This window comes from Apostichopus japonicus, chromosome 12, assembly GCF_037975245.1.
Source record: "Apostichopus japonicus isolate 1M-3 chromosome 12, ASM3797524v1, whole genome shotgun sequence".
Classification (NCBI taxonomy): domain Eukaryota; kingdom Metazoa; phylum Echinodermata; class Holothuroidea; order Aspidochirotida; family Stichopodidae; genus Apostichopus; species Apostichopus japonicus.
Window position 1 is genome coordinate 13,816,440 of NC_092572.1, and position 25,546 is coordinate 13,841,985.

At 37.3% G+C, this 25,546-nt stretch overlaps 1 protein-coding gene across 2 annotated transcripts; it reads right to left on the minus strand.

The window, feature by feature from the left end:
• Positions 1–2: 2 nt before the first annotated feature.
• On the minus strand, positions 3–23,806 carry LOC139976820 (cilia- and flagella-associated protein 91-like). 2 transcript variants are annotated; one of them, XM_071985626.1, is made up of 19 exons: positions 23,452–23,806; positions 21,861–21,937; positions 20,808–20,965; positions 19,673–19,822; positions 18,391–18,575; positions 17,726–17,903; positions 16,774–16,931; positions 16,092–16,274; positions 14,860–15,000; positions 14,113–14,228; positions 13,610–13,681; positions 9,872–10,018; positions 9,022–9,243; positions 8,107–8,255; positions 7,545–7,636; positions 6,225–6,389; positions 5,449–5,657; positions 4,720–4,774; positions 3–3,836 (listed from the first exon to the last, which is right to left on the minus strand). In XM_071985626.1, the coding sequence occupies exons 1-18, from the start codon at positions 23,516–23,518 to the stop codon at positions 4,763–4,765; spliced, it is 2,481 nt and encodes an 826-aa protein (XP_071841727.1). In that variant the 5' UTR covers positions 23,519–23,806; the 3' UTR covers positions 3–3,836; positions 4,720–4,762. The 2 variants fall into 2 exon arrangements, with proteins under 2 accessions (XP_071841727.1, XP_071841728.1); XM_071985627.1 differs by lacking the exons at positions 19,673–19,822; positions 20,808–20,965; positions 21,861–21,937; positions 23,452–23,806 and adding an exon at positions 18,739–18,840.
• Positions 23,807–25,546: the final 1,740 nt, after the last annotated feature.

Consider the following 25,546-nt stretch of genomic DNA (forward strand, 5'->3'; position numbering starts at 1 on the left):
TCTTTTTCTAGTTTTTGCTTTGTTTTGGGTTTTTTATTCAATTTCCTATTCTTAATTCCAATTTTGTCCATTTTGCATTAGGCTGAGCAAGCCTTCATTTGTATTCTTTACAAAAACATGTTTTGACCTCTGATGCTCTTCCTTTTGAGCAAAAAAACGTGTCGGTAGGGTTCATATCGATACAGTTTGATATCAAGATATAAATATATTTCATTTCTTTTTCATTCCACCAGGAATTGAGTCGAGAGGGGACATCGTAAAGTGTAAGCCCTTCTCTCTTTCCTTTATACTGTATGACATCTCGATAATTATAGATTGTATCTGAATTATAAAATATTTTCATCTTCAATATTTTCATCAAAGAGAAAACAGACTATAACAATGAGGTCTACTTTAAGATGACTTCCTATGAAACGAATTATGAGAAGAAAAAAAAGGAACATAACCAAAGATGGTGGTAGCATTCCAGCTTGAAGCTATTATACATGCAATGACATGAAGAACACATAAGAAATCAAAAATGAAAAATAAGAATGGAAGACAACTGAATTCAGACACAACCATTAATTTAAAATATAGCAAGATTTCTGGTTAGGAATATTTCTTACTGCTGCCCTCCATTCTGTTACCCATTGTGTTTTGTTTTTTTCTTTTTACTTTTTTTTCTGCCCCCTTTTCTCTTTTTTTAAATTTTATTTTCCATCATGTTGCATGTAATTGCTGGTGGTCTTATAAATGAATCACTTTGTACAGAAAGCACCAACCTTAGCTTAACTAATGCATCAGGAGCAATGGAACGTAGGCTACGACACCCCTTATCAATCGAAAACATGTCTACAAGAGTTAAAAAACTTGGCTTCTACTGAATTTACTGCAAGATTCACACCAGATTAGTCCCTAGTTCACTAGTGTTGGAATGACTCGTTTAGCTATTGACTACAATGCTTGGTATTTCTGCCATTGGACTATTATTAGTTAATGATCGATAAATCTCACAAAATATCTACTGGCAACTGACATCATACCACTTTCAATCATAGCGGGAAAGGTAGGTATCTATGTAAAGTATGACAGTTGAAAGTTCTAGCTTACAACTAAAAAGATTTGTGAAAACAGTTTCATTTCCACTTTCATTCCAAATGTTTCTGCTGTACAACACATCTAGGTAGTAAATAATGAAATAAAAATATCACTATACTGAACTCTGCTATACTGTACTCTATTGTTATGTACTGTACTATACTGTAATGTACTAAACTGTACTATACTGTAATGTACTGTATTATGCTATACTGTACTCTAATGTACATCTGTACTCTTATGTACTGTACTATACTGTAATGTAATGTACTGTACTATACCGTACTATAATGTACTGTACTAAGATGTATGAATCCAGCAGCCTCTTAATGTCTTAAATGACGACACTCATAGTTTGTGAAAACTATTATAAAACATCACCCTCATCATTGTACCCTTCATTTCTGACTAATTGTACAGCCCCATGTGTTAACACAAATGCCCAAATCAAATCTTGTCACCAGGACACCACCGCAGACAGTTTAATTGATAAGACAGCACAATGGATACCTAGTGCCTTGAGATTACAATCATAGATGATCAGTATGAAATATTAAAGTTACCATATCTCTTGATCTCTTGATGCAAGTGCCTTGCATGCACTATGGATCGAGATGGGACCCTTCTTTTCCAGATTTTAACATTTCGCAAAATATTGAAAGAATTATATCATCCTATGTTTGAAGTTATCTTGCAGCTGTCTGACAAACAGCCAGACAGGCCTGCATACCAAAGTATAGAGCTACTCTTTGGACATGACTAGAGTCGTGTCACTAGGGAGAATTTACTCTCTCCTCTCATTTATAATGTTATGTTTTCGTACGTCTGTTTTATCTATTTCATTAATTTTTGTGCATGTTTTTTTTTTGTACTTTTGGTTTGCTCTGGTGTGATATTAGCCTACTTAGGTTCAAGAAGAATAACTAACATTACTTGCATTAAATACATTTCTATCACATTGGCTCACACTGGCATCATCAATCCAAACAATATTTCTTTTAAACAGTCACTCAAACCTTATTGTACAGTCACCCTCTACATTCTCGCAAGCCCCTCACATACATATATACATACATACACGCTGCACACATACACGCACCCTCACACACCTGCAAACACACCCAAATACATAGCCACATATACATACAAACACTGAATCAATCACATTATAAACCATTATCTGGCATTCATGGATGAACTCACTGCACACTCATTCAGAAAAAAACTCCCATGAATGGAATGACACACTTATGCACAGTGTTCTGTCTGATTGATATTAATGAAACATCATCATCTTCTCCTTAGGATACTAAAGCTATTAATAAAAACTTTGTAAAAATGTAAACGTTAAGTAAGTAAGTAAGAAAAAAAAATGTCAAAAATACCAAATGTAAGTTCAAGGTGTTGGTAGTGACGACAAGAATGTAGTTTTGACAGACATTCAGGTTGAATACGAAGAAGAATAATAAACGTAGTATCAAATCAAAATTGGTGAAAACACTTCTTAAGTAACACTGAAAAATTGAAGTAATGTAAAAAAAAACACAAGGACAAGGATAACTAAATATCCTTACTATAAAACATCTCTGTACAAAAAGCAGTTAATTGATCAATTAATTAATTATTAAGTAATTATATGGCTCATTAACATCACCGTTTCTTAAAACTTCCCCCATGGTAGTCGTATGGCCTTCAAGGTATCAACTAAATCAATATGGGGAGTTAATTGCACGCACACAAACAAGTAAAGTCTTTTGAAAAAAATACTGGCAAAATAGTCCATCTATGATGAGCTTGTATGAGTGAATACTAGAGGTAGAGAGCATTTTAATAGCTACAATTGAACAAAAAAAACTTGTTGTTGTTACAACAGCTCTAAATTTGATTTGCTGTCGGAGAGATAACACTCCAGCACCTTAAATGCTACTCTGCATGGGTGATCATATTTTATATGGCCAACAACACCCGACCAGTGGGGAGAGGAGGGGGGGCCTTGGCCTCCAGTCATCTTCAGAGCAGTGATGCTAAGGGTTCTGTATACTCATTACAAGAGAACGTTGAGAACATTACATTTGTGAACATTTGCTTGTATAGTCCTACACAGAATACAAAGGACATTAAACAAATGTCTGTGCCAAATGGAAATACCATTCCTTAATCAGTTCTTTCACATGGATATCTTTGTCTATAATTTGTGCATATATGACAATGTCTTCAATAACAAATGAGCTACCTGAACGCATCAAACTCCTACTCTACCCTTCTTGCGTGGCACTCTCCTTTCTCTCTGGTACCTTCTCACGCTCATCTCCCTGGGTGGCAGAGTCAACCTTTGACCTCTGCACATCCTCCTCAACCACCTGTACTTCCTCCCCACCCTCAGGTACAGCCTCCCCACCCTCAGGTACAGCCTCCCCACCCTGGGGTTCAGCTTCCATAGCTGCTTCTTTTTCTTCTTTAATTTCTCCTCTAATTTCCTCGTTTGTCGATTCATCAGAAATGACGGGCTTGGACTCCTTGTCAACTATTACACTATCTTTATTAACTTGAAATACAATTTCTTTATCTTCAATTAATTCACTCTTGATAACAGTATCATCTTTACTCTCAGATTCAACTTGTTTGATAATATTTACATCCTCTTCTCTTGTCAATTCTTCTCCCTTAACTCCTTCGTTGTCCCTATTTACATCTTCTTTCAAAATCTTCTCAGTATCTGTCTTTGTATCCAACTGCTTCGGTGAGGCTTTACCACTCTGGAAAAATTCACAATTTTCAAACGTGTTAAGATCCGCTTTCATATAAATATGTGCTTGGTCATATCAAACATTTTAATATCCCCTGTAATATAAATATTTGGTTGTTAACTGTGATAAGATACCCAATTCAAATAGTATCTAACAATAATATTGTATCATAATAATATAATATAAAATATCCACAATAATAGTGCAGTATATAGTATTACATGGTACAATGATATGCTATGAAAACAATTATTGTGTTTAATGTTTTTAATTTTACAGTACAATAGTATTGTTTTCTAGCATGTGAATCAGCTGGATAGGAGTAACATACTAACAGCATCTTCAATAACCAATCAAAAATAAGCGAGCTATTATACAGTCTTTGCAAACAATTTCAGTTACGTTTTCCGGTACTCTTTGTCTGCAATTTAATCGACATGAACTGTCACTATTGCATCAATTCTGATTCTGTGTTTATTATTATTGTGATACAATGGGGTGGGGTTGGTGTGAGGGTGATAAATATGTTTTGCACAATATGTTTCAGAACTAACTAATAACTACTGAAGAAAGGAACATTTGGTTCGACATGAAGGGTATGCCATATTGGAACTGAAAATCAATGTGATAACTTCATGATGCTGTAGGCAGCTACATATGTATAGCTGTGTAGTAAGCTTCATGAGGAATTGTAGCTTAACATGTCAGGTTAGGGTGATAATCCAATGTAACAGATTTAATCCCTTTTTGGTTCAGCTGCCAGCCTGATTTTATAATATTTGTATAGCATTAGTCAATTTAAAAATAGGTTAGTTTATAGCAAGAAGCATAAGAGAGTAGTTTTATTAAATCGAGAAATAGAGTGGAAAAACACAGAAAGTTATATACTTACTTTAGTAGGTGAGAGAAAAGAATAGATCAAAGAAAAACAGCAATCAAGACAGAGGCTGTGAAAAAGATAAGAACAATTGAATACAAACAGAATCTTAAAGGGATATTCTGATAGCTAGACAATTCATGTAAAGCTTGTCTTAAAGAGGGAAAAATAGTCTACACTGTTAGTTGAAAAACCATTATAATATCTCGTCCCTAATTTAAAGACATATTTTGATTGATTGTAACTTATTTTGATTGACTAAGCCCTCTCATAAACCAGGATGTGGACCACAGGGAGAGATGGGGAGTGGTACAACTGTATAGGGTTTTAATGCCAAGTCATTTTACTCTTGGGAGGATTATTACACAAGGGCCACGATTTCATCTACTACCAGAAGCAAGCGGTATTCCTGTACAAGATATTGTGAATACTGTGACACAACAGTTATAGAAACAAGAGCTATCTTTTAAGGAAATCTTAGAGATATACATTTGATGTTTTCATCTCCTTTCTAAATTTGTCTGACAGCTAACATTCTTCAATGTTTTCAATACAACAACCTTTTTGTTACCTTTAGAGCAATATTACTGAAATAATAGCAAAGAACTCTGGCCTTGCAGACCAAGACCTAGATGTTATCTTTGAACTGCTGTTTGGTTTACTGCAGGGTCCAGACCATCGATAAGAGTGAGTAACACAGCATGTTAGCACTAACAAAATCACAAACAGTCAGTAGTCCCTTACCTTCGCAGAACCAGGTCTTGAACCTGTCTTAGCACCACTGCTTGGTCTGCTACTGGGTCGGGAACGTACCTTAGCTGAGCCCTTCCTCGCCTTTTCTGGGACAGGCGAACCCTTTCTTGAACCGGAGCCACTTGGAGGCCTTGAGGCAACCGGTGAAGCAACTTTGGTAGGTGTGGAAGGCGGCTTTGATGTCTTCTTCATACCAGAATCTGTTAAAGTGTGTTTAATGTATCAGTAACAGTTAAAGCACACTGCTATCACTTAAAATGAGGTTGGGTGGGTTAGGGCATGATCAATCGTGTGATAGCAGAACTCCGTCAGCACTAGACAATGGTTGGAAATTGGTCGTCGCTATTTAAACGGCGGACAAATATAAACAATCAATGATTTTTTAAAAGCAGTACCATTAAAGCTAAGATGACATTTTTTGAGATGCTCTGTAGAGTAAGAAGTAAAGATCACCAGGTGCAATTGTCATGTGATCAATGTTACAAAACCAAGTGTCTGTTAAATAATTATTATTAGTTTGATATTGAAGGCTAGTGTGATAAGAAGTCATTTATCTGGAGTAAAACATTATCTTCTCCCCTCAAGAACTGGAGAAGCTGGCAACATCTCTACATCCCACCCCCCTCCTTACCTTCTCTACCCACTCCCCCACCCTCCCCACTCTCCCACCATGGTTGATGGGCTTTGAGATGATTGTCTTACATTATGTTGGTGTCTGATATTATGTTTCACAGATATGGCTAGTATTAATCACACACTTTGCGTACCTGGTCGCTCAATATTGTTGTTATTGTTGTTCTGTTTCTCCTCTGTAGTGGGTAGCTGTGGTTTAGCTTGATTGACAGGTTGGGGATGGTTACTCATGACTTCCTCCGCCTCCTTATGTATGATCTTATGGGCAGCTAAGAGATGCTTACGCTGGGACTGTTTGACTGTGAAAAGAAAGATCAGGAGTGTTAGCTCAGTGGTTAACGCCGGTGCCTTCCGATCATAAGGTCCCAGGTTCGAGTCACTCCAAGATTAATGTATGTCGTCCAGTTACAGAGTTGTTGACAATTGACAATTCATAATCACGGACGTTAAATATGAATGTAAGAGACTGACTTCGGTCAGCTTGCCGCTTTGATAAGCCAATGAGGCTTCTTCGCGAGTTCCTGCTTGCAGGAGGATCTAAAATATATACAAAGCAAGAACATCCATAAACACATCCAACAACATAAACACAACATAACCACATCCAACAACATAAACACCTCCACATCCAACAACATAAACATGTCCATCCATATATACACAACATAAACACATCCAACAAAAGACATCCATAAACCATTAAACGGTTTCAGGATAGGTATATTCCATCCACATAAGCCATTATTAAACTTCACTAGGGTTTAAAACTGTCAAAGGAGATAAAAGACTCAGCATTCTAAAGGAGAACGACCAATAATGGAAACTAGGTTCAAGGTTTAACCAAAGTTGAAACATGACCAGGGTAAAATATCACATTACACAAGGTTCTAACAAGACCAGGGGAAAATTACACCTAACTTTACAAAGAAATAACAACAAGCATCTGTAATGCTACCTCAATGGAAAAACTGCAAGTAACTTTAGTAAACAACAACTTCCTCTTCCAGCATTTTGTCCATACCCTACACACACAGGCTACCGGTAATTCCTCCTGATTTCAATAAATGTTACACCGGCAGTGACACTATAACATGCAGTACACTATTCTACTGAAGATAACAACCTACATCATGTTTCATTGTTAAAGGGAGTTTACATTGAAAAATATTCTATAATATTTTTGTTTGTTATTACCTTGCCTGGCAATGCTAATTTGCCAATGATATCAGAAACAGAGCCTTCTGGAGCTTTGAGGGCCACTGTGAAATTGTAGCAATGTGGTGTTTTCAGCAATCACACCACTGTTGTTTCTAGTTGGGCTGTAACTGCACATGTATGTGTCACAATGTGTAATGGCATGGACTTTGTAATTAGCTATGTTTAAAACTATTTCAGCATTAAATAGCTCAAACTATGTGTACTGACACACAGGTCCTCAGCCTACACTAACTCACCTTTTTCACGAACAGTTTTCTTCTGTACTTCGGGCAACAAGAAGCTGCTGACCAATTCTGCCACAATCTCCTCAGACTGTAAATCAGTTTTTCTGTGCGGAAAAAAGAACAGGTTAAAAAATAATTGACAAATATGAAGTAAATTTCTAATATAACAGTTATGGCTACGAGATTAGTTCTGATTCGCACATACAACTTTTTCATGAAGTCCAAAAAGCAGATATGTCTTGAACAAAGTGAGAAGAAAAAAAAGAAACGATGTACGCTTCGCAAGTTACCATTGGGAAATAATGCAGAAATCATATATGAAAAGGAAGCCATCATTCTATCATCATGTAAGGATTGAAAAATTGGAACCAATGGGACCCTCCCTAGATTGAGACCCTGTCTACCATCTCTAAGCACAATGTACCTTACATAGGCACATCCCACAGTATCATCAAAGAAAATTTTGATTAAAAGGTTAAAGAGGCTGACAGGTCCCTATTGCCCTGGACTCTGGGCCTAGTCTGCTCCTGGAACCATGTTCTATTCAAGATAAAGGTCAAAAGGGTTCACTAACTTGTCCTCCATTTCATAGGCAATATCGTTGATCTGTTCAGCCAGGACCTGTACCTCCTCCCTGGCCTGGTTATCAGCAGTCACGTCCATACTCAACAGTATCATGTCTTCAAGGTACGTATCTACACTGCTCTGGTGAACCTTAACCACCTAAAATAAACAGAGAACACACAAACGAAAAACAGAGGTTACATTTGGTAACATGGACATTTCCAGTTTAATTTAAACACACCGGCCTACTTTCCGACTTTTTGTGTTGCCAATAACCATGTTCAATCAGGCTCTAGCATTGGATAAAATGATCATTTAAATGTTGCATTTTTTAAATGTTGAAACACAACGCAATCAGATACATTTATATACGATACTGCTAGTTACTTATATGTGCCAATTCTTCCTCCAAGCCCAAAATGGTGCAATCAGCTGGTAATCAATGTTGTCAATAATAACTCCAGCCCAGAGCATTACAAGCAAATTAGGCTAGGTTCATCTGCTCTAAATGCTGTAGTCCCTGGCAAAATCTCTGTGTTAAATATTGTATCAATTTTCTCTAGATATATATGTAACACACCATACTACATCCCATTCTAGACGCACTCAAAGGTCTAAATTAATATATTTTTTTTGGCCACTGATATGTAGTAAACAATAACACAATCGTGCCGAGGGACATTTCTTGCCCCCCCCCCCGATCCCACACACTTTTTGACCTGACCCTACTAAAACCACTGAGCTAATGACAAGTCCAAATGTCTAAAGAAATATATATAAAAAAAAAATATAAAAAAAATCTGTCCATTTTCAATTTTCAGTGTCTTCCATTAACCTAAATAAATATGCTAACACAATACTTTCTTCTTCTGTTGTTATTTTCTATTTTATTAACTTATCAATTTTAACCAATCAGAATTCTTACCTGCTTGAAGATTTCATCCTCTTCCCTCCTCCGTCTCTCCTCCACCTGTCTGCGACCGGACTCCTCCGCCTCTCTGATTCTGCGTTTCCTCTCTGCGAGCATCGCAAATGCATGAATGCGTCGCTCCTCCTGCAGTCTGATCAGCTCCTTGCTGAGGAAGTCCATGGCGTCTCCCAGTGTGCCGCCCTCTAGTTTAGAGAGAGCCTCATCTACAAATGATTCCTGTACATAAGAGAATTAGCAACACAGACCACTTAGCATTCATTGACATCAATTGGCCCAATGTGGATTTGTCTACACACATACGAGTAAAACTAGTGTCAACTTGAAGAAACAAAACAGTTTAACTGTTCAACTGAAGCATCATGACTGGTTGGGGGGGAGAGGGAGCAGGAAAAAAACCCTATTATGCATCCCCCTCCCACCTTAATGGCCAAATGGTCAAATTTGCTTTGATAGAGAATGCTTAAACAAAATCCATCCTCATTTCTCATCAGTATTTTTATGTCCCAATTGGTTGGCTTTTACTTTTCTCAAAACACACTGGCATTTTTTTCTTTGCTGTGCCTTTTTGCCAAGTTACATCAGAATGATCAAGCATTAATAAGACTGCATTGCTTGCTAAACTATATATGTGACTGCTTCCATTTGACTTTTCTATTGTTCCTGTTTTCCTTTTCTGTCCTATCCCTCCCCCCATACCTCCCCCCCCATAATATCAACAAAGGTTTGTTTCCAAAATAAATTTGAATAATTGTTCTGCTTACACTCCCCCTCCCCCCCCCCCCAACAAGATAGATCACAAACATTTGATCATGAACCAAACTACTCAAGTTTAGATATGCCTTACCTTGTGTTGATGAAGTTTCCTCTGTCTCTGTAGGTTGAGTGTGGCCTGCTTCTCTTGCTTCAAGAGTCCTTGTTCTGCGTCTTGTAAAGCATGGGTGCTCCTCAACTCGTTAATTAATTCTTGCCTCTTCTCTTTGCCTTCGTACATCTGCCGTCGGATTGAGAAAGGAAAAATAACATTCAGTCAGTTAATTTCAAGCAACAATTAATTCCTTCTAACACTCCCCACCATGTCCCCCTCCGACAGCCTCCCTGAAACATCTGCCATCGGAAATACAGGAAAATAATATTCAGTAAGTCATCCCATGTAACGATAAGACATAACAGATCATATATCACAGCTAATACATTGTTTAAGCTCTTCAAACACCCCCCCCCCCAACATTTATTCTAAAATACTGATTATCAATAACATTTATTCTAAAAACAAAATAATAAACATTTTTGATAATAAATATCCATAAAAGTCAACTTAGAAAACAATTCCATTCTTGTAAACCATGAAGTCCTCTGCAATAGAAAGTTTTGTGAGAGATATAAGATGTATGAATAGCTGAAATATTAATTATGACATAATTTTACACCTCTCTATTGGCTTAATTTCAATGTGTCGAGCCACATTTTTCAAACGAACAATGAAAGTAAGCATGTTCCAAACATCTCTCTTACCGACATATTTACACAAAAGTTTGAAACTTTGCTGGCAAAAATTCTATTCTACTTCTGCCATTTCATAAATATTTTGTTTTGCAAACAATATTTTCTACCTAGTCTATCCTAGCTAACAAATACCATATTCAATAATTTTCAGATAAACTCCACAAATTTCTAACTAAATATCACAATGTCACACAGGAGATAAACAAAATAAAACCTTAAAATCCGTACCAAAAAAGGCTGATAACCAGAAATTCCAAGAGCACCTAAACATGGCTGCCTGACTGTGTACTTCGCCTAACTGAAGTTCAGTATTTTGAGCGATCCAGCAGTAACTAAATTGACATTATTCTATTTCAGCTGAAACAAGTAAGAGATTTGCTTTCATAACGCGCTACACCCATGCTACCAATAAATATTAAAAACCTACGGCATTTGGAGGCTGAGAAAAAAATCAATCGCAGAGCAAATAAGTTTGTTTGCAAAGGGAAATGTAGAAACTGTTGCCTTGGCGCGGACTTGACATTGATTTTATTCCGCGCATTGCACATCCATTGATTTTTGGGGTTTTGGAAACGGGGGAGAGTGCTCAGAGCAGAGGCGACAACTTCCATTATTATCTTGTGCAAACAATAAGACGAGGGAGGGGCATTGTTTACCTAAAGGGCTTACAGACATGATAATACACAGTTACACACCATATGACAATATGTAAAATACTTAGCGATGTAACTGAATCTACAAGGTACACACAGTTTGACATATGGATACAATGTGAGTGCTGAGGATTTTGCACAAGAAAGGAAACATTTTCTTTTCAAATTTGACAGTTTTACTTCCCTAACTTCCCTTTTTCAGAAAAAAATTGCTAACATGGCTGTTGTCTTTCCAACAATAACAATTGCCTAAACATGAAACGACTACTTAAAAATCATAAATAAAAATTGGGGTTTTCTTATGAATATGTCAGTTGAGATAATTATGGTATAACAATAGCAACATGGCTCTATATACATTAATTATTTGACAGGCATTTCAACATTAAATTTATTAATGAATTAGACTTTTTCAATTCATACATCCCAAGACAGATTTCTAGCAGTCAAATTTTAAGCTAGCGTGTGCACTGTGTCCCCAACAATAATAATTACTAAACATAAAACGACTTCTTAAAATAAAATAAACATTTTTTTTTTGCAAATATGTCAGTTGAGATAATAATGGCATAACATTAGCAACATGGCTCTATTTACATTAATTATTTGACAGGCATATCATTAAATGAACTAATGAATTAGACTTTTTCAATTCATACATCCCAAGACAGTTTATAACAGTCAAATTTTAAGCTAGTGTGTGCACTGTGTCCCCAACAAATAAATGTTCGTCTCCACTTAAAACACCTGAACACAATTCGTATGTTGCTAATTTGTTAGGTCTGTGTAGTAACTATTTGACACAGGTCTCTCTGGAAGGTCACTTGAGATTGGCTTAATAAAAGTCTTCAGTATTGCTCCAAATTCATTGTGCTAAAATTTGTCCCAATTTTACAAAAAGAACATCTACTGGAGGTTTTTGCTCTGCTAACTTTTGGGAGGACAGAGAAGGGTTCAATACCACAATTTTAAATGTCTAAGAGAGGAACATATGTTCTGAGGATGGCAATAAAATGATTGTTAACCTTTGAACAGTAGTGATCATTCTTTGACTTCCTAGCATATTTTGGGCACAAGAACGATGACCCTTAAAGTGGCACCTATTCAAAACATACCTTGTAGCTTTGCCTAGCCTGCAACACTTTCATAGCAGATGTTCCCTAAGCCTGAGTAAATAGTATTAGTTAATTTCTGTTGGTGAAAAGGCGACTCTATGCAAATCGCACACTTATCCGATGCCAAGTCTTTCCCCGAATTGATTTTTGCACACGGCACTAACCTTCATAAACCAGAAGGCAGGTGTGATCAGTGATAAACACAAAGTACTTGCTCAAACTAATTTAATTAAATTATAAAGCCTGTTTCTGTCATTTCTATTAAGCAAGCATGGTTACACAGACAGAATGCTAATTCTTCAGACAGTCAGTTTTTTTGCCTACTACGTGAATTCAATTAAAACCTTCAGGTGTTGTCATATTAATCCTGTTAACACAATGAGGTTTGCGGTTCCGATGTGCATTCTATACACAGCTCCAAAATTGTGGTCTGAAAATCGACAAATTTTACATCTCCAGAGGGAAGCCCTCATTAAGAGAACTGTTAGTGGATATGGTAAGTGTCTGTGCTCAAGGCTGGTAAGAATCAAAAGCAACTAATTAAAACAAGGATTAGCACTTTAAATACTCAAACAAATATCTCTCCTCAGACGTGTGCTTGTTCAGCAGACAGAATAGTTCTGATTTTCTCAGAAGTTTACGAGTTCATTACAATATCTTATCCTGTTATGTTGTGATAGTAAAATAATGCTAGGTGATTGCAGCATCATTGTGAGTAGATTTCAAAACCTTTACTTCATATTGCCTTCTTTGAAGGTAAACAAATTACAAAGACACAAAAAAAAAATGCAATGTTCAAAGGAATTTCTTGTAAGAGAAAATTTGGAATTACTATAATGATTCATGATCATACTCCTGTTGCTCTCATGAAAACTCACAAACTAGTTTTGATTATAAAGGACTTAATAAATTTCAAGACACTTTAAAGAAACCGTAAGCAAACCAATAAGGTGTGACCTCAACATGGATTGCGCCAAATTTCGGCTGGATCGTAGGATCTTTCAGATTGTCAAAATATTTACCTCCAGCCTTCGAAGCTTGCCCCAGAGATCATATTATAAGAAAATTTTGGTTAACATACAAGTCTGTCATCCAAGCTAGCTTTGATGCATTCTGAGCATCCATTCTTTAGGGTGGGAATCTGGTGAGTGATGACCCCCAGTCCTTATGGAAGATCCTGGGTAATCGGCCTAATATTTTGCGAACTGCTGCTTTAGTTAATGTACATCAAATTCTACTACATAAACTCAGACCAGCCACTTTGCACACCATTCTGAAAATGTTTCTCTTTTTGTTTTTTTCGTGACTTACCATGTTTTGAATAGCACGCCCTCTAATAACTTGCTGCAAGAATATGACCGCCAACTCTCTCTCTTCTTCCACCTGTAAGGCCAAGGTCAAAACAAGACAATATCACTAATATTAGTTTTGTAATACAAAATAATTACATGAACCACCCATAACCTTGATTATCAATTCACATGTAGAAACTGTACAAAACTGACATTTTAAGGTGAGCAATAACAAGCAACATAACCTAAACCTATGCACTCGGCATTGTGACTTTGAACAAGGTGTGGTCACATAGGTTCTTTTCAATTGTGCACGTTTATCAAAGGGTCCAGACTCGAAAAGTTTTTACTTACTTCTGGTTCCTCCGCTTCCATTATAGCATACTTTGTACTGTATTTATTGTTATTTCATCATAATTTGAGTTTATTACTCATTGACTCTGTTACTGTAAATATATATATATATATATGGAAAGTGTAATATAAACTTAAAACTTGAATTATCACAGCACTGGTTTTTACCTGATCTGGAATCTCTACCGATGGAGTCGGTGGTCTTGGAATTGGTTTCTCTATCTTCTGCAACAGACGTAACGGTTTCTCTTTCTCTTTGCCCTTGTTCTTGGTCGATTTGATATCTGTTGAAATATAGAAATGAAATTTTGCCAATCACTCAAATGAGAAGCAACAAATGGCCAAAAGTTATCATTAAACTACAACCAGCAATCAGTGAATATATGTATTTCATTAAAAAAAAAAAACTGGGTCGGGTAAATTTTAATGACAAAGCAAGAGTTAAAACGGTTCAAACTTTGTTACTGTTGGTAATTCTTGATCCGACCCCTTGAACTACCCTCACAGACTAAGTGGTTTGTTCAAGAGCAGTAAATATTGCTTTGGAAAATCATAATTCTAAGACACTTTGGTGTCACACAAAATAGGTCATAGCAATAAGTCAAACTTTCTGCTTTAACAGAAATCTCTTAAGACGAGTAAATGTGCTGTGAAGATAAAACCAATTTGTCCAACAGGAAAACCTGTGAAGCTCGATCATATATCAGACCAATGATAAAATATACCAAAACACGTTTCAAAGTTCTCTCGGTTATGTTACATGAAGCAATAATTCTGGATTTCTGCATAAGAAGTGATATTGAAAAGAAAAAGGGTCTGATTTGCTTTCATACCACAAAATCCTACGATACAGGTTCTTTCATGACTGATTTATCTTATTAACTTGTTAACTTTGAGCCATCGTGAGATACATACCTCTGAAGACCTCGTCCAGCTCGTTCTGCTTTCGCTGAGCCCTCTTCACGAAGCCTTCCTTGCTGACTGCCTTGGGCTTAGGAGCCACGACTCTCGGCTGCATCACAAAATCTGGCAGCGAACTTTCCAGCTCCATCAAGCCTGTTTTTGAGAGGAGAATTTCAAAAGAGTAACATTACACCTCGAATGCTCGGGATGGAGATGTGAATGACTCTTGATGGTTCTACGAGCTCCAGACTCTGCCAGCCGAATTAAAAACATACAATCGTACGGTCGCCTGTCAATGTGCTCTTAGTTACCATGGTAACTCTAGTAGAGTAAGTATCTATGAAAGACATTTGAGATCTTGTGTGGGTCTCAAATTCTTTACCACTGGATTTTCGACATCTTACAAGAACATTTCTCTCTTTGGCAGAGGAATTGCTGCTTGGTGTATTAGATGAACGTATCAAATAATAAATCAAACTTCTTGCTATGCGTACAGGATTACTGTCTCAGACAATACAGAACAAGGAATTTGCTGTTTTCCATCTCAAAATTCTGCTCTCGGAGAGACATCAGCTTAATGCTCTTCGTGATTCTGTTGACTGTTAAATGGCTTCAATTTGCGTCCACATTTTGTCATTAAAGAGAATCATAAAAAACAATCTGTGACTTGCTCCCTTCAAAACTATTCAGGGAACCACTTTCCTGCAGATTTTTTCTGACATTCCAAATTATTCCCAGACAGATCAAATACATCGGCACAGACACACATTTAATTTGGCAGTAAATTATGTGTGCAAGTTTTTGAACATGAGACTGTCTATTATTTTACATTCAAGTTTGTAATAAAAATATTTATAAAGCGCAGAAATATCCACCAATAACGGTGCTCAAGGTGCATCACAATATTACCACGGTCAACGACAACCTGTCAAACATAGAGACAATCCCTCCACATGGCAGCCTAAACAGTGCCCAACTGACAGTTTATCTCACAGATCCCCATTTTTTCACCTGGGTGAAGAGAGGCAATGGAGATAGAGTGCCTTGCCCAAGGACACAATGTAATGAATCTGGCCAGGACTTAAACCAGCAAGCTTAGATCCCAAGTCCACTGCTTTAAGCACATGACCTCAACGCCTTCACTTAGCATATATTCGATGGCAACCGTAATGACCTTTGACACTGAGTCAGTCCAACTGTAAGCCATTTAAAACCTCACTACCGTTACCATATCAGACAATTACCTCTGTATGTACTCAGGTACTTGCTCTTGACAGTAAACTGCTCCGATCCCTTATCCATGAAGACACCGTGTCTGGTGAGAGGTGCATAAGTCTCGGACTGGTAGGTGGAGTAGTCACTCGTGATGTCACGTCTCTCTAGCTTCCCTTCCACCGTCCTGCGTTTCTCGGTCAATTTGCGTATCGCTTTACGAGGAAGAAAAAAAAAATGTCTTTTATGATCCTTTTAATATTGCTTTTGATAATAAAAGGCACCATTCTTAAAAACAACATAACTAAGGTGAGTGAGTATATTACCATCGCAATAAAACCATTGGCAAAATTATCTCTCAGGGTGCTTGTATGCGAAAAGATAAAAACCTTTTTCAGCTTTACAAACAAACGAACCAGCTGTCGATATTTTTGTGATGTCTTCACTGTTTCTGTCTATTTTTTTTCTTTTTAAACATATCAGCATTTTTGTCATATGTTACAAACTGTTGCCTTAGCATAGGCAAAGCAGTGTTAAGAATACATCACTAGATAAAATGTACCTGTACATTAATTTTCTATCTTTGTACTGTTTTAGTGTAAGTGGGGATGATTTTATTGCGTGATGGTCCTTCTGGAATGGCTCACTAATTAAAAGCCTCGCAATGCAATTAAAACCACTGCGTACTATTTGCCACATTATACAATTGAATACCTTTAATATGTTCGTTTCTAATCCAGGCCACCTTCCTCTCTTTTTCCTTCTGTTTCTTGGACCAGATCTTATCCAGCCGTTTGCTGGTGATCTCTGTGTGATGTTCCTCTCTCTCCTTCAAAATCTTCTGCAAGAGCTTCAGTCTGGCCTCTTGTAACCTGTGGAACAATTATCAAGTGTAATATTTAATGGTATGTACTTTATCTGCACTCTGCATGTGAGGCATACGTACTTTGACAGATCGGTAGTCATGATGACAAGCTAGATAATCGCATCAATGTTCATGTTTCTACCCCGGATTTCAGAGTACCTTTCGTTTCATTGCCTCAGAGACAGTTAATGTATGCAAATTATGTTGCAAGATGTATTGGTGAGTAAATGGCACAGGGCCACTGTGGCAGAGGAAGCAAAAGATCAGGCCACTGCAACATGAGTATGATAATGAAAGGTCCACTCAGACATGAGGCATAGGGACACTGTGACACAGATGGAAAAATAACATACAGCCACTGAGACATGTGTAGGATCATTACATAAAGTCACTGTGATCGAGGTACAGTGGTTCTGTAGGGCCGTTGTGACAGGTTTAAAATCAGACATTAGGGATAATAAAATGTTGAAGGCATTTCAATTTTTAAATACAATAACAGAACTACAGGTATCCTAGAGAAAGGATTTACAAACTTATCTGAAATGACCATATTACATAAATTATTCTGTTGGTTATTTTGTGACCCTATACACACCCCTAGACTACCCCCTAAGTTAGAAGACTAAACTACAAGTCAACTTGAACCACGGATCAAATCTCCACTGTGAACTGACATTATTTCCTTTCGCATTACTCTCTCCATACTTAATGAATATTAGCTACATTTTTTTTCTTTTTTTGGACAAACTCTCTCACAAAAATTCTTTTCTGTACTGAAATGACACCAGACGGCCTTCTTACTTCTCAATCTCTTGTTCTCTGAGGGCCCACTCCTTCCTCTCCATCTCGTCCATCATTCGCTTTCTCTTTTCCAGCTGGGATGAGTCGCTGAGAGGGGGCAGTGTTGCTTCCCATTCCCTCTTGGCCCTAGCTCGTTCTATCATTTCCACCTCAGCCAGACCTGCTGGTAACCCATGGCCTGTGAGAAATTTGTTAACTTAGTCTTAAATGACAGACTCTATGAACTAAAAAAGTGTTACTAAATGTTGTACCAATACATTTAGTGGCATCCTCTTATGACCTTTTATAACTTAAGCTACCAAATTATTTCCGAATGTGTCTATTTTTACTACAAGACAGCTCACTTGTAGATCACAAGTTCACATGATAACTTACTTGAGTAATACATTTCTTCTGATAGTCCATAGCAACTTGCTATATCAGTTTACCAACTCACAGTAAACACAGCAAGGTGCATTGTAGTTCTTCACTTTTTAAAGTCAATGTTATTACAATTAACCATTAATTCCTGAGTAAAATGCCTTACAAAATAGTGATGCCAAAAGAATGACCCAAACTCACCAGAAGTTAAAATGTAAGTGCATATGATATATATATATATATATATATATATATATATATGTACCAAACACAAGATTATGAATGCTATCAGCTTTTTTCCTTACCGAATGATAGAGTTGCCAGAGTCAATAGCTCCGGCTGAGATCCCGGTCTCACGACATATTCGGGGGTGTACGGATCTGTTTGAGTCTCACTCTCCCTGTAGTCTGTTTGTACTTCAACTGTCCTGAAAGGAGGTGTGGCAACTCGCTCGGGCATCACCGCATCCTGCTGGGCCAGAGGATCGATGCTGGAATAAAATGGAAATAAAGAAGTTGGTGAGAAGAAATTACATATTGAAGAAGCATCAATTTTAACTATATGTAACACCATTGCAAAGATATGCATGTATGTCTAGTCATAAAGAATTTCTTCACAGTATATCTACAGCAAATCAACAATTCTCAACTAACTTCATGGGATAAATATTTCCTTAGAAAATTGAACACTTCCATTAGAGTCTAGAGAAAAAACATTCTACACCGTTTAGAAGAAAATGACATTTCAATATCCTCTACCTAGCTGGATATATGGTTGATTTTTTTTTTTTCTGATGAAGCACTCTCTTACTCAAGGACAATGCCCTTCAAAGCTTTTATTTCCTATTAAAATTGTTTTTGTTGATTTAAGCTCGAAATGTGATACCTTTTTGGACTGTTTTCAAAAATTGTTTCCTTGTATTTGTATTGCAATTTCATCATATGCAGGTTTTCATAATAAATATTATATTCCTCCTCTGTGGAAAAAAATGATTGAAATATTATACAGTTTTAAACAAAATCATTTCCAGCTCCAATACCCTGATAACATCATCAACTAATCTGTTAACAAGTGCATTAGACAAAATATGACAACATTTTGAAATACGTCGGACTGAAAATGCTGAAAGTTTGTGGTTTGAATCTAGAAATGCAGACATATTCAAGAAATATTATTATGAAGCAATGAATGTGGCAGGATGTGGCATACTGTAGCAAATCCCATGACGATCTTACTGCCATATATACAGTTGCTTACTAACAGCATATTACAACCTGTTGCATGAAGAATGGTATGAATCTTGCAGGTCATGCACCTGACATGACATAATGAATATTGGTTGAAGGAGAGATCATGAAAGATCTTACAAATTATTACTTTTACATCTATGCTGCATTGAACTTAAGTGCAAACTAGCTACTTGTCATTAAGCTGGACTATGACCATGTTAGTAAAGACAATGAAGAGTGGTCTGGTGGATTGAAGACTTATAATACAACCATTTTAATGGCAACATTTTCTTACATTCCAAAGTGTTTGATCACCCTAAACCACCCTTTGGTGGATATATCATGTAAATTTACTTACTTTGAAGTTTGTAGGACCACATCCGGTTGAAGCCACTGTTGCAGGAAGGGAATCAGTGGACGTCTGAAGAACCTGTATCTGTTACGGCCAGCCACCTCTGCATTGTTAAACTGACGGCTGGGAAGTGCCACCTCTGGTGCATAGTTAAAGCTACATGGTAGAGAGGGGGAGTTAAAACCAAAACATGAGTTTTGAAGCATTGAAGCTTGCTAGTGAGAAAAGAAAACTTAACTGTGGACAATATTTACATCAATGGATGTTCAATTAACTGCCCAATTAACCACCAAATTAACCACAAGGTTATTGAATTTTACAGCACTCCAAACACTGTCCAATCAATCACAATGATTGGTTTCTGTTAACAACCAGTTGCTCATTAAAGACTCATGCAAGAGTAATATCATTTTAAGATTGGGCAGTTCTATGCCTGAACCACCTCACAGTGCTGAATGCCAGTCAGGAAAATCGCTACATGTTCAGCCTTCCCCGAAACCGAGGCCAACAGGACATACAACTCTCAAAATCTGCTTCAGTCTTAGTCTTAAGCACCGACACCCTGCCCAAAGTATCCATGACTTTCCACGAAACGAAGTCGAGGTTGAGCCATGTCGTAACCAGTTGGGCAGTATTCTACAACCTCAAGCTAGTTTTACTAGAGTGACTATACTAGGTGTATGACCCCCACTGGCTGTGTAAAACCTCAAGTTAGTAATACTACAGTGACTACACTAGGTGTACAACCAGCTGTCTGTATGTTTATAACCTCATGCTAGTAATACTACAGTGACTAGACTAGGTGTATAACATCCGCTGACTGTGTATAACCTCAAGTCAGAATTACTAGAGGGACTTTACTAGGTGCATAACCTACTGACTGTGTATAACCTCAAGCTAGTATTACTGGAGTGACTATACTAGGTGTATAACCAGCTGGCTGTGTATAACCACAAGCTAGTATTACTGCAGTGACTATACTAGGTGTATAACCAGCTGGCTGTGTGTAACCACAAGCTAGTATTACTACAGTGACTAGACTAGGTGTATAACCAGCTGACTGTGTATAACCACAAGCTAGTATTACTATGTACAGTGACTATACTAGGGGTGTAACCAGCTGATTGTCTAGATATCTTACGTCTTGTATCTGATCAGGGCCTGCCTAGCTTGTTCTCCGTATCCTCTCCACTGTCTGTTGATGAAGCGAGGGACTGGATCCGTATTCTCCAATCGCATCTCAAATCGTGGATGATGCTGAAGAGCACTGAACATGGTATTGTTAACCGGGACACGCTTCTGTAAAATGCAGAATCAAACACAACAGACATTTACACAAAAGTAAAAATTAGCATCCCGTCTGTCTCTTCAAGCGAAAATATCCTTAAGACATTTATACAAAATGTCATGCATATTGTAGGCTATGTATTAACTCTAACCGTTTAATATATCAGACACTAGTAAACACTACAAATTGTAATGTAGTTTGGAGCCAAATAACCAAACTATCATAACCTTAAATGCAAAAAACATAAATTTGATCAGTAAGCTGATAGTTTAAAAATGCCACTACCGAGCCACTGGTAATTGCTTCTTTTTTTCAAAATTATTCTGCTTCTCTGATGCAATGATAGAGTAGCATAAGTTAATGTGGCTGCTTAAAGGACAAAGTTGTTGGCATCACCAAACACTTGTGGGCACTGCTTTCAGGAACAATATTGCCTGTTTTCATCATGACTACATGAAAAGAATTTTAAGCAAAGGGAATCTAAAACTTTCACCTTCTAGTGACAGTTACACAATATGCCGTAATTACATCACATTTGGACAAAATAGCAAAATACCTTGACCACACATAGAATTTCACAATTTGGGCCACTGGATATAAAATGCTAGTGTATCAAAATTAAAATTTTACTTGCATAAAATCAAATTCCCACTGGGATTTTGCTTGAAATAAAATACTAATTGGAAACAGGAAAATGCCAACTGTGCCCCTATTTTGATACACTGGCAAATGGTAAAAACAGTAAATAGCCTGAACGAAAAAGGCTGGTTGATATAACATTTAAATCATTATAGTTCCTCTAAAATAATACAATATTACCATTGCCATTAATCATAACTTAAACATGTCTATTACATCACAAGATGGTCTGATTGCTACTAATAGCATATGTGTACGATTACTTACAATGCGGTCTGCATTGGTGTGTGCTCTGAATGATTGCCTTGCATGATCCCTTTCACTGGACAACGTGTAGAGAGGATCTGTGAATAAAACAATGTTAGAGAATTTAAGTTACAAATAAGTTACTTTTCTCGTTTTATAGAATTCTGAACATTTCCCAAGCAGGGATGCATACATTTTTTTTGTTACAAGTTAAAACATATCTTTTGTTCCCTTTAATTTAGAAACATTTATATAATGGTTGAAAGTACTGCCAAAATTCATGGTGTCTCTTAATCATTTGTATATGATTTAGTAAGTCATTTAAGGCCTGACCGATATTCAGCCTTCAGTCGTTTTCCGCGTACCCAAGTGCCCTCATCCCCTCCCCCTTCTCCCCGCCAGTCACTCTCCTAGTACCAGGTCTGGGCATTACAATAGAACCAACTTCTTTTAAAGGATAGTACAGTGAAAACTTAAGAATCATTTCAGTTAGCTTTCAGAAACTTTGAAACTTATGTTTTTGGAGTTGTGCTCATAAGAGTTTCATTTTATTTTGTCTTCCCTGAACCCAACACAGCTGATTAATAGAATAATTGTGATCATGTTGGGGGTAAAAATCTTTGTCAGTAAGAAAGAAACATCTTCAGAGCTGTATAAGAATGACGATATTGATAAAATTTCCTAAAAAGAGGTCATTTTACTACCTAGGCCTAGGCAGGTCAATTATTTAATCTCAAGAAACTTTTCCATGATAGCGTGCTATAGTTGGGGTCTATACAGCTGAACTTTGACAGTTTCAAAAAGAATTAGATCTGACATGAGTATTAATCGATCTGCTGTTACATGTTTTGTAATTTAGGTCTAATGCCATATCAACTCTCATAACTCAACTTGTCAGACAAGCTACTCCCATCTATTTGAATTGCAACTAAATTTCAAAATTCAAATTTAGGCTAGGCCTAATAATATGAGAATGACATAACACCTGACCACCTGTGTTTTAAATCCCATTTTAACAAGTAACATTAGGCCTAAGCATAATTTATAATTTCAAAATAGCCTAAGTAACACACATGAAGTGCCGTTCTCAAACAAGTGGCATGGGCTCAACAAATCAAGTTGTCTAACAAGTAACATTAGGCAGGCTGATGATGGCACGAGAAAAAACGTTAATGTTCAAGCAAAACATGAGTCCATTGAAATTTGACTCACCCAGAGAAATTTATCCATACATGGCACTGAATCAACAATTTGTTGTGATGACTTGTCTAGGCCTATGTTATGATTCAACAAAGTTAATTCAGCCTAACATTAACAAGTAACACTAAAAGTGATGCTAGGCCTAGCCTAACTTAGACCTTGTTTTGTTTTAAATGCTAAATTAATTAGCCCAACGTTATTCAATGTCTACCTAATCCTTTGGCCATCGAGACAACCCCAAAACATAGGCCCCGAAGATGCAGAAGTCCGAGGACCCAACCGTACTCAGTTGTGTGGCTAACGAAACACTTTTACAGTGCCACAGACGGTCTCAGTGGTCTTTGACCAACGTTAGGCTACAAATCCTAACCATTCTCGCAAAAACAAATAAGGTTGACCAGCTGCCACTAACCGTAAAGATAATCATGCGTTCTTGACTGGTTAACAACCGGTCGCCTCACAGTTTGCGTTACCGACATCTTCAACGAAAGATTTTAAACCGTTTTATACTTAAATATGAGTCTACATGAGAATTAGAATGTTAATATCATCGTGTTTTCTTCCTTCGTCCGAGATCCATCGTTCTGTCTCGCGGTTTAGGCTTCCATCGATACCAAGAATTTGCTTACTCACATGTAACCATGGAGATGTACCGTTGAAGTATCTCTTCAGTAAGGACAAGTTAGATAGTCCAGAGAGGGAAAAGTCTGAAAACCTATGACCATTGGTTTTATCCTCATGCCGAGGAGACTGAAATTCAATTAAAACAGAATAAAAATACTTCCCACTTAAGAAACAATAAATTCCATGTTGAATGGGGCTAGATATGTGGGTTAATATCAACGATTCCACTGACTTCGATACGTTTAACATGTAGTTTTCACAGGAATGTCGTTTACCAACTGATGGCGCTATATCATTTTCTGACTTCGGTCATGGTAATCAAGGTTGTGCCATTCAACGCTAAAACAAAGCTCTTCTCGTATATGGTAGGCCATACGGGAAATAATTGCTGATTTAATGTCCGTACGAATTAAAATTATTACCGGTATTAATTCTATTTAATACCGGCATTAATTCTCAGCCAATCACCATGCAGCTTCATATGCCGGTATTAAATATAATTAATACGGGCATTAAATATAATTAATACGGACATTAAATATAATTAATACGGGCATTGAATAGAATTAATACGGGCATTAAATAGAATTAATACGCGCATTTAATAGAATTAATACGCGCATTAAATAGAATTAATACGGGCATTAAATACAATTACTACGGGCATTAAATAGACCAATCACATCAGCAGGATTCTCACTTGTTCATCTGATCTATTCGCCGCGCCAACCTACAACTTACGTTCTTCGAAGGATAACAAGACGGTTCAAAGCATTGCGAACTGATAAAACATCGGACTGGGATTGAGGGTCAACATTTGTCAATAACCTACAAGTATCGTTCGCTTCTCGACGAAAATCATGCAAAAATTGTTCTTTGTCTGTCATGCGTGCCATTGCGTTGTATGTTGTACCTTGCTTGCTAGCTACAACTACACTGCTTTCACGCTGGGGGATTAACACTAGCTCAGACTGAGCATGGTAACAAAATTCGCTGATGTGATTTGTCTATTTAATACCCGTATTAATTCTATTTAATGCGCGTATTAATTCTATTTACGCAGTGGCGTAGGAAGGTACTTTTGAGTGGGGGGGCTGAAGACTGATGGCTGGCCTGGGGGAGGGGTCTAAGGGGAGGGGGTGTCCCCCTCCCCTTTGGAATTTTTTTGCATTTCCAGGTGGCCTCAGATGCAATTTGGTGCAATATAGCACACTTCAACACCCACTCCATTTTGTAAAGAATTTTACATTTTCACCTGCCCTTAGATGCAATTTGGTGCTTCAAATGAGATTTTTTTCTCATTTGGAAATGAAAAAGGGGTTTTCTGACTTGCGGGGCGGGGGGGGGGGGGCGGAACGATACTTCTGCCCCCCCCCCATATTTTTCACTGGGGGGGGCTGGCGCCCCCCCCCCAGCCCCCCCGGTTCCTACGCCCTTGTATTTACGTGGTAGAAAAGTTCGCTGATGTGATTGGTCTATTTAATACCCGTATTAATTCTATATAATGCCCGTATAAATTATATTTAATGCCCTTATTAATTCTATTTAATACCCGTATTAATTATATTTAATGCCCGTATTAATTATATTTAATACCGGCATATGAAGCTGCATGGTGATTGGCTGAGAATTAATGCCGGTATTAAATAGAATTAATACCGGTAATAATTTTAATTCGTACGGACATTAAATCAGCCATTATTTCCCGTATGGCCTACCATACTCGTACTGCTCAATTGAGCGTTTTATCTAGCTGTCAGTCCACGTTAGCTCCCCTCAAAGGTTTGTTTGTCGAAGGGCCTACCACGGAATTTTGTACCATGAGCTACCGTACCACTCGGCCCTCGCAACTAACGACATACCGGCTTAGGATATGACTCAGG

Excerpts from the sequence above, each read along its gene's own strand:
- LOC139976820 (XM_071985626.1), bottom strand. The coding sequence starts at position 23,518 with ATGTCGGTAACGCAAACTGTGAGGCGACCGGTTGTTAACCAGTCAAGA. Across the intron at positions 16,932-17,725 it reads AGAGAACAAGAGATTGAGAA|GTTACAAGAGGCCAGACTGA; the intron begins GTAAGAAGGCCG and ends ATTGTTCCACAG. Across the intron at positions 16,275-16,773 it reads TAGAAACGAACATATTAAAG|CGATACGCAAATTGACCGAG; the intron begins GTATTCAATTGT and ends TTCCTCGTAAAG.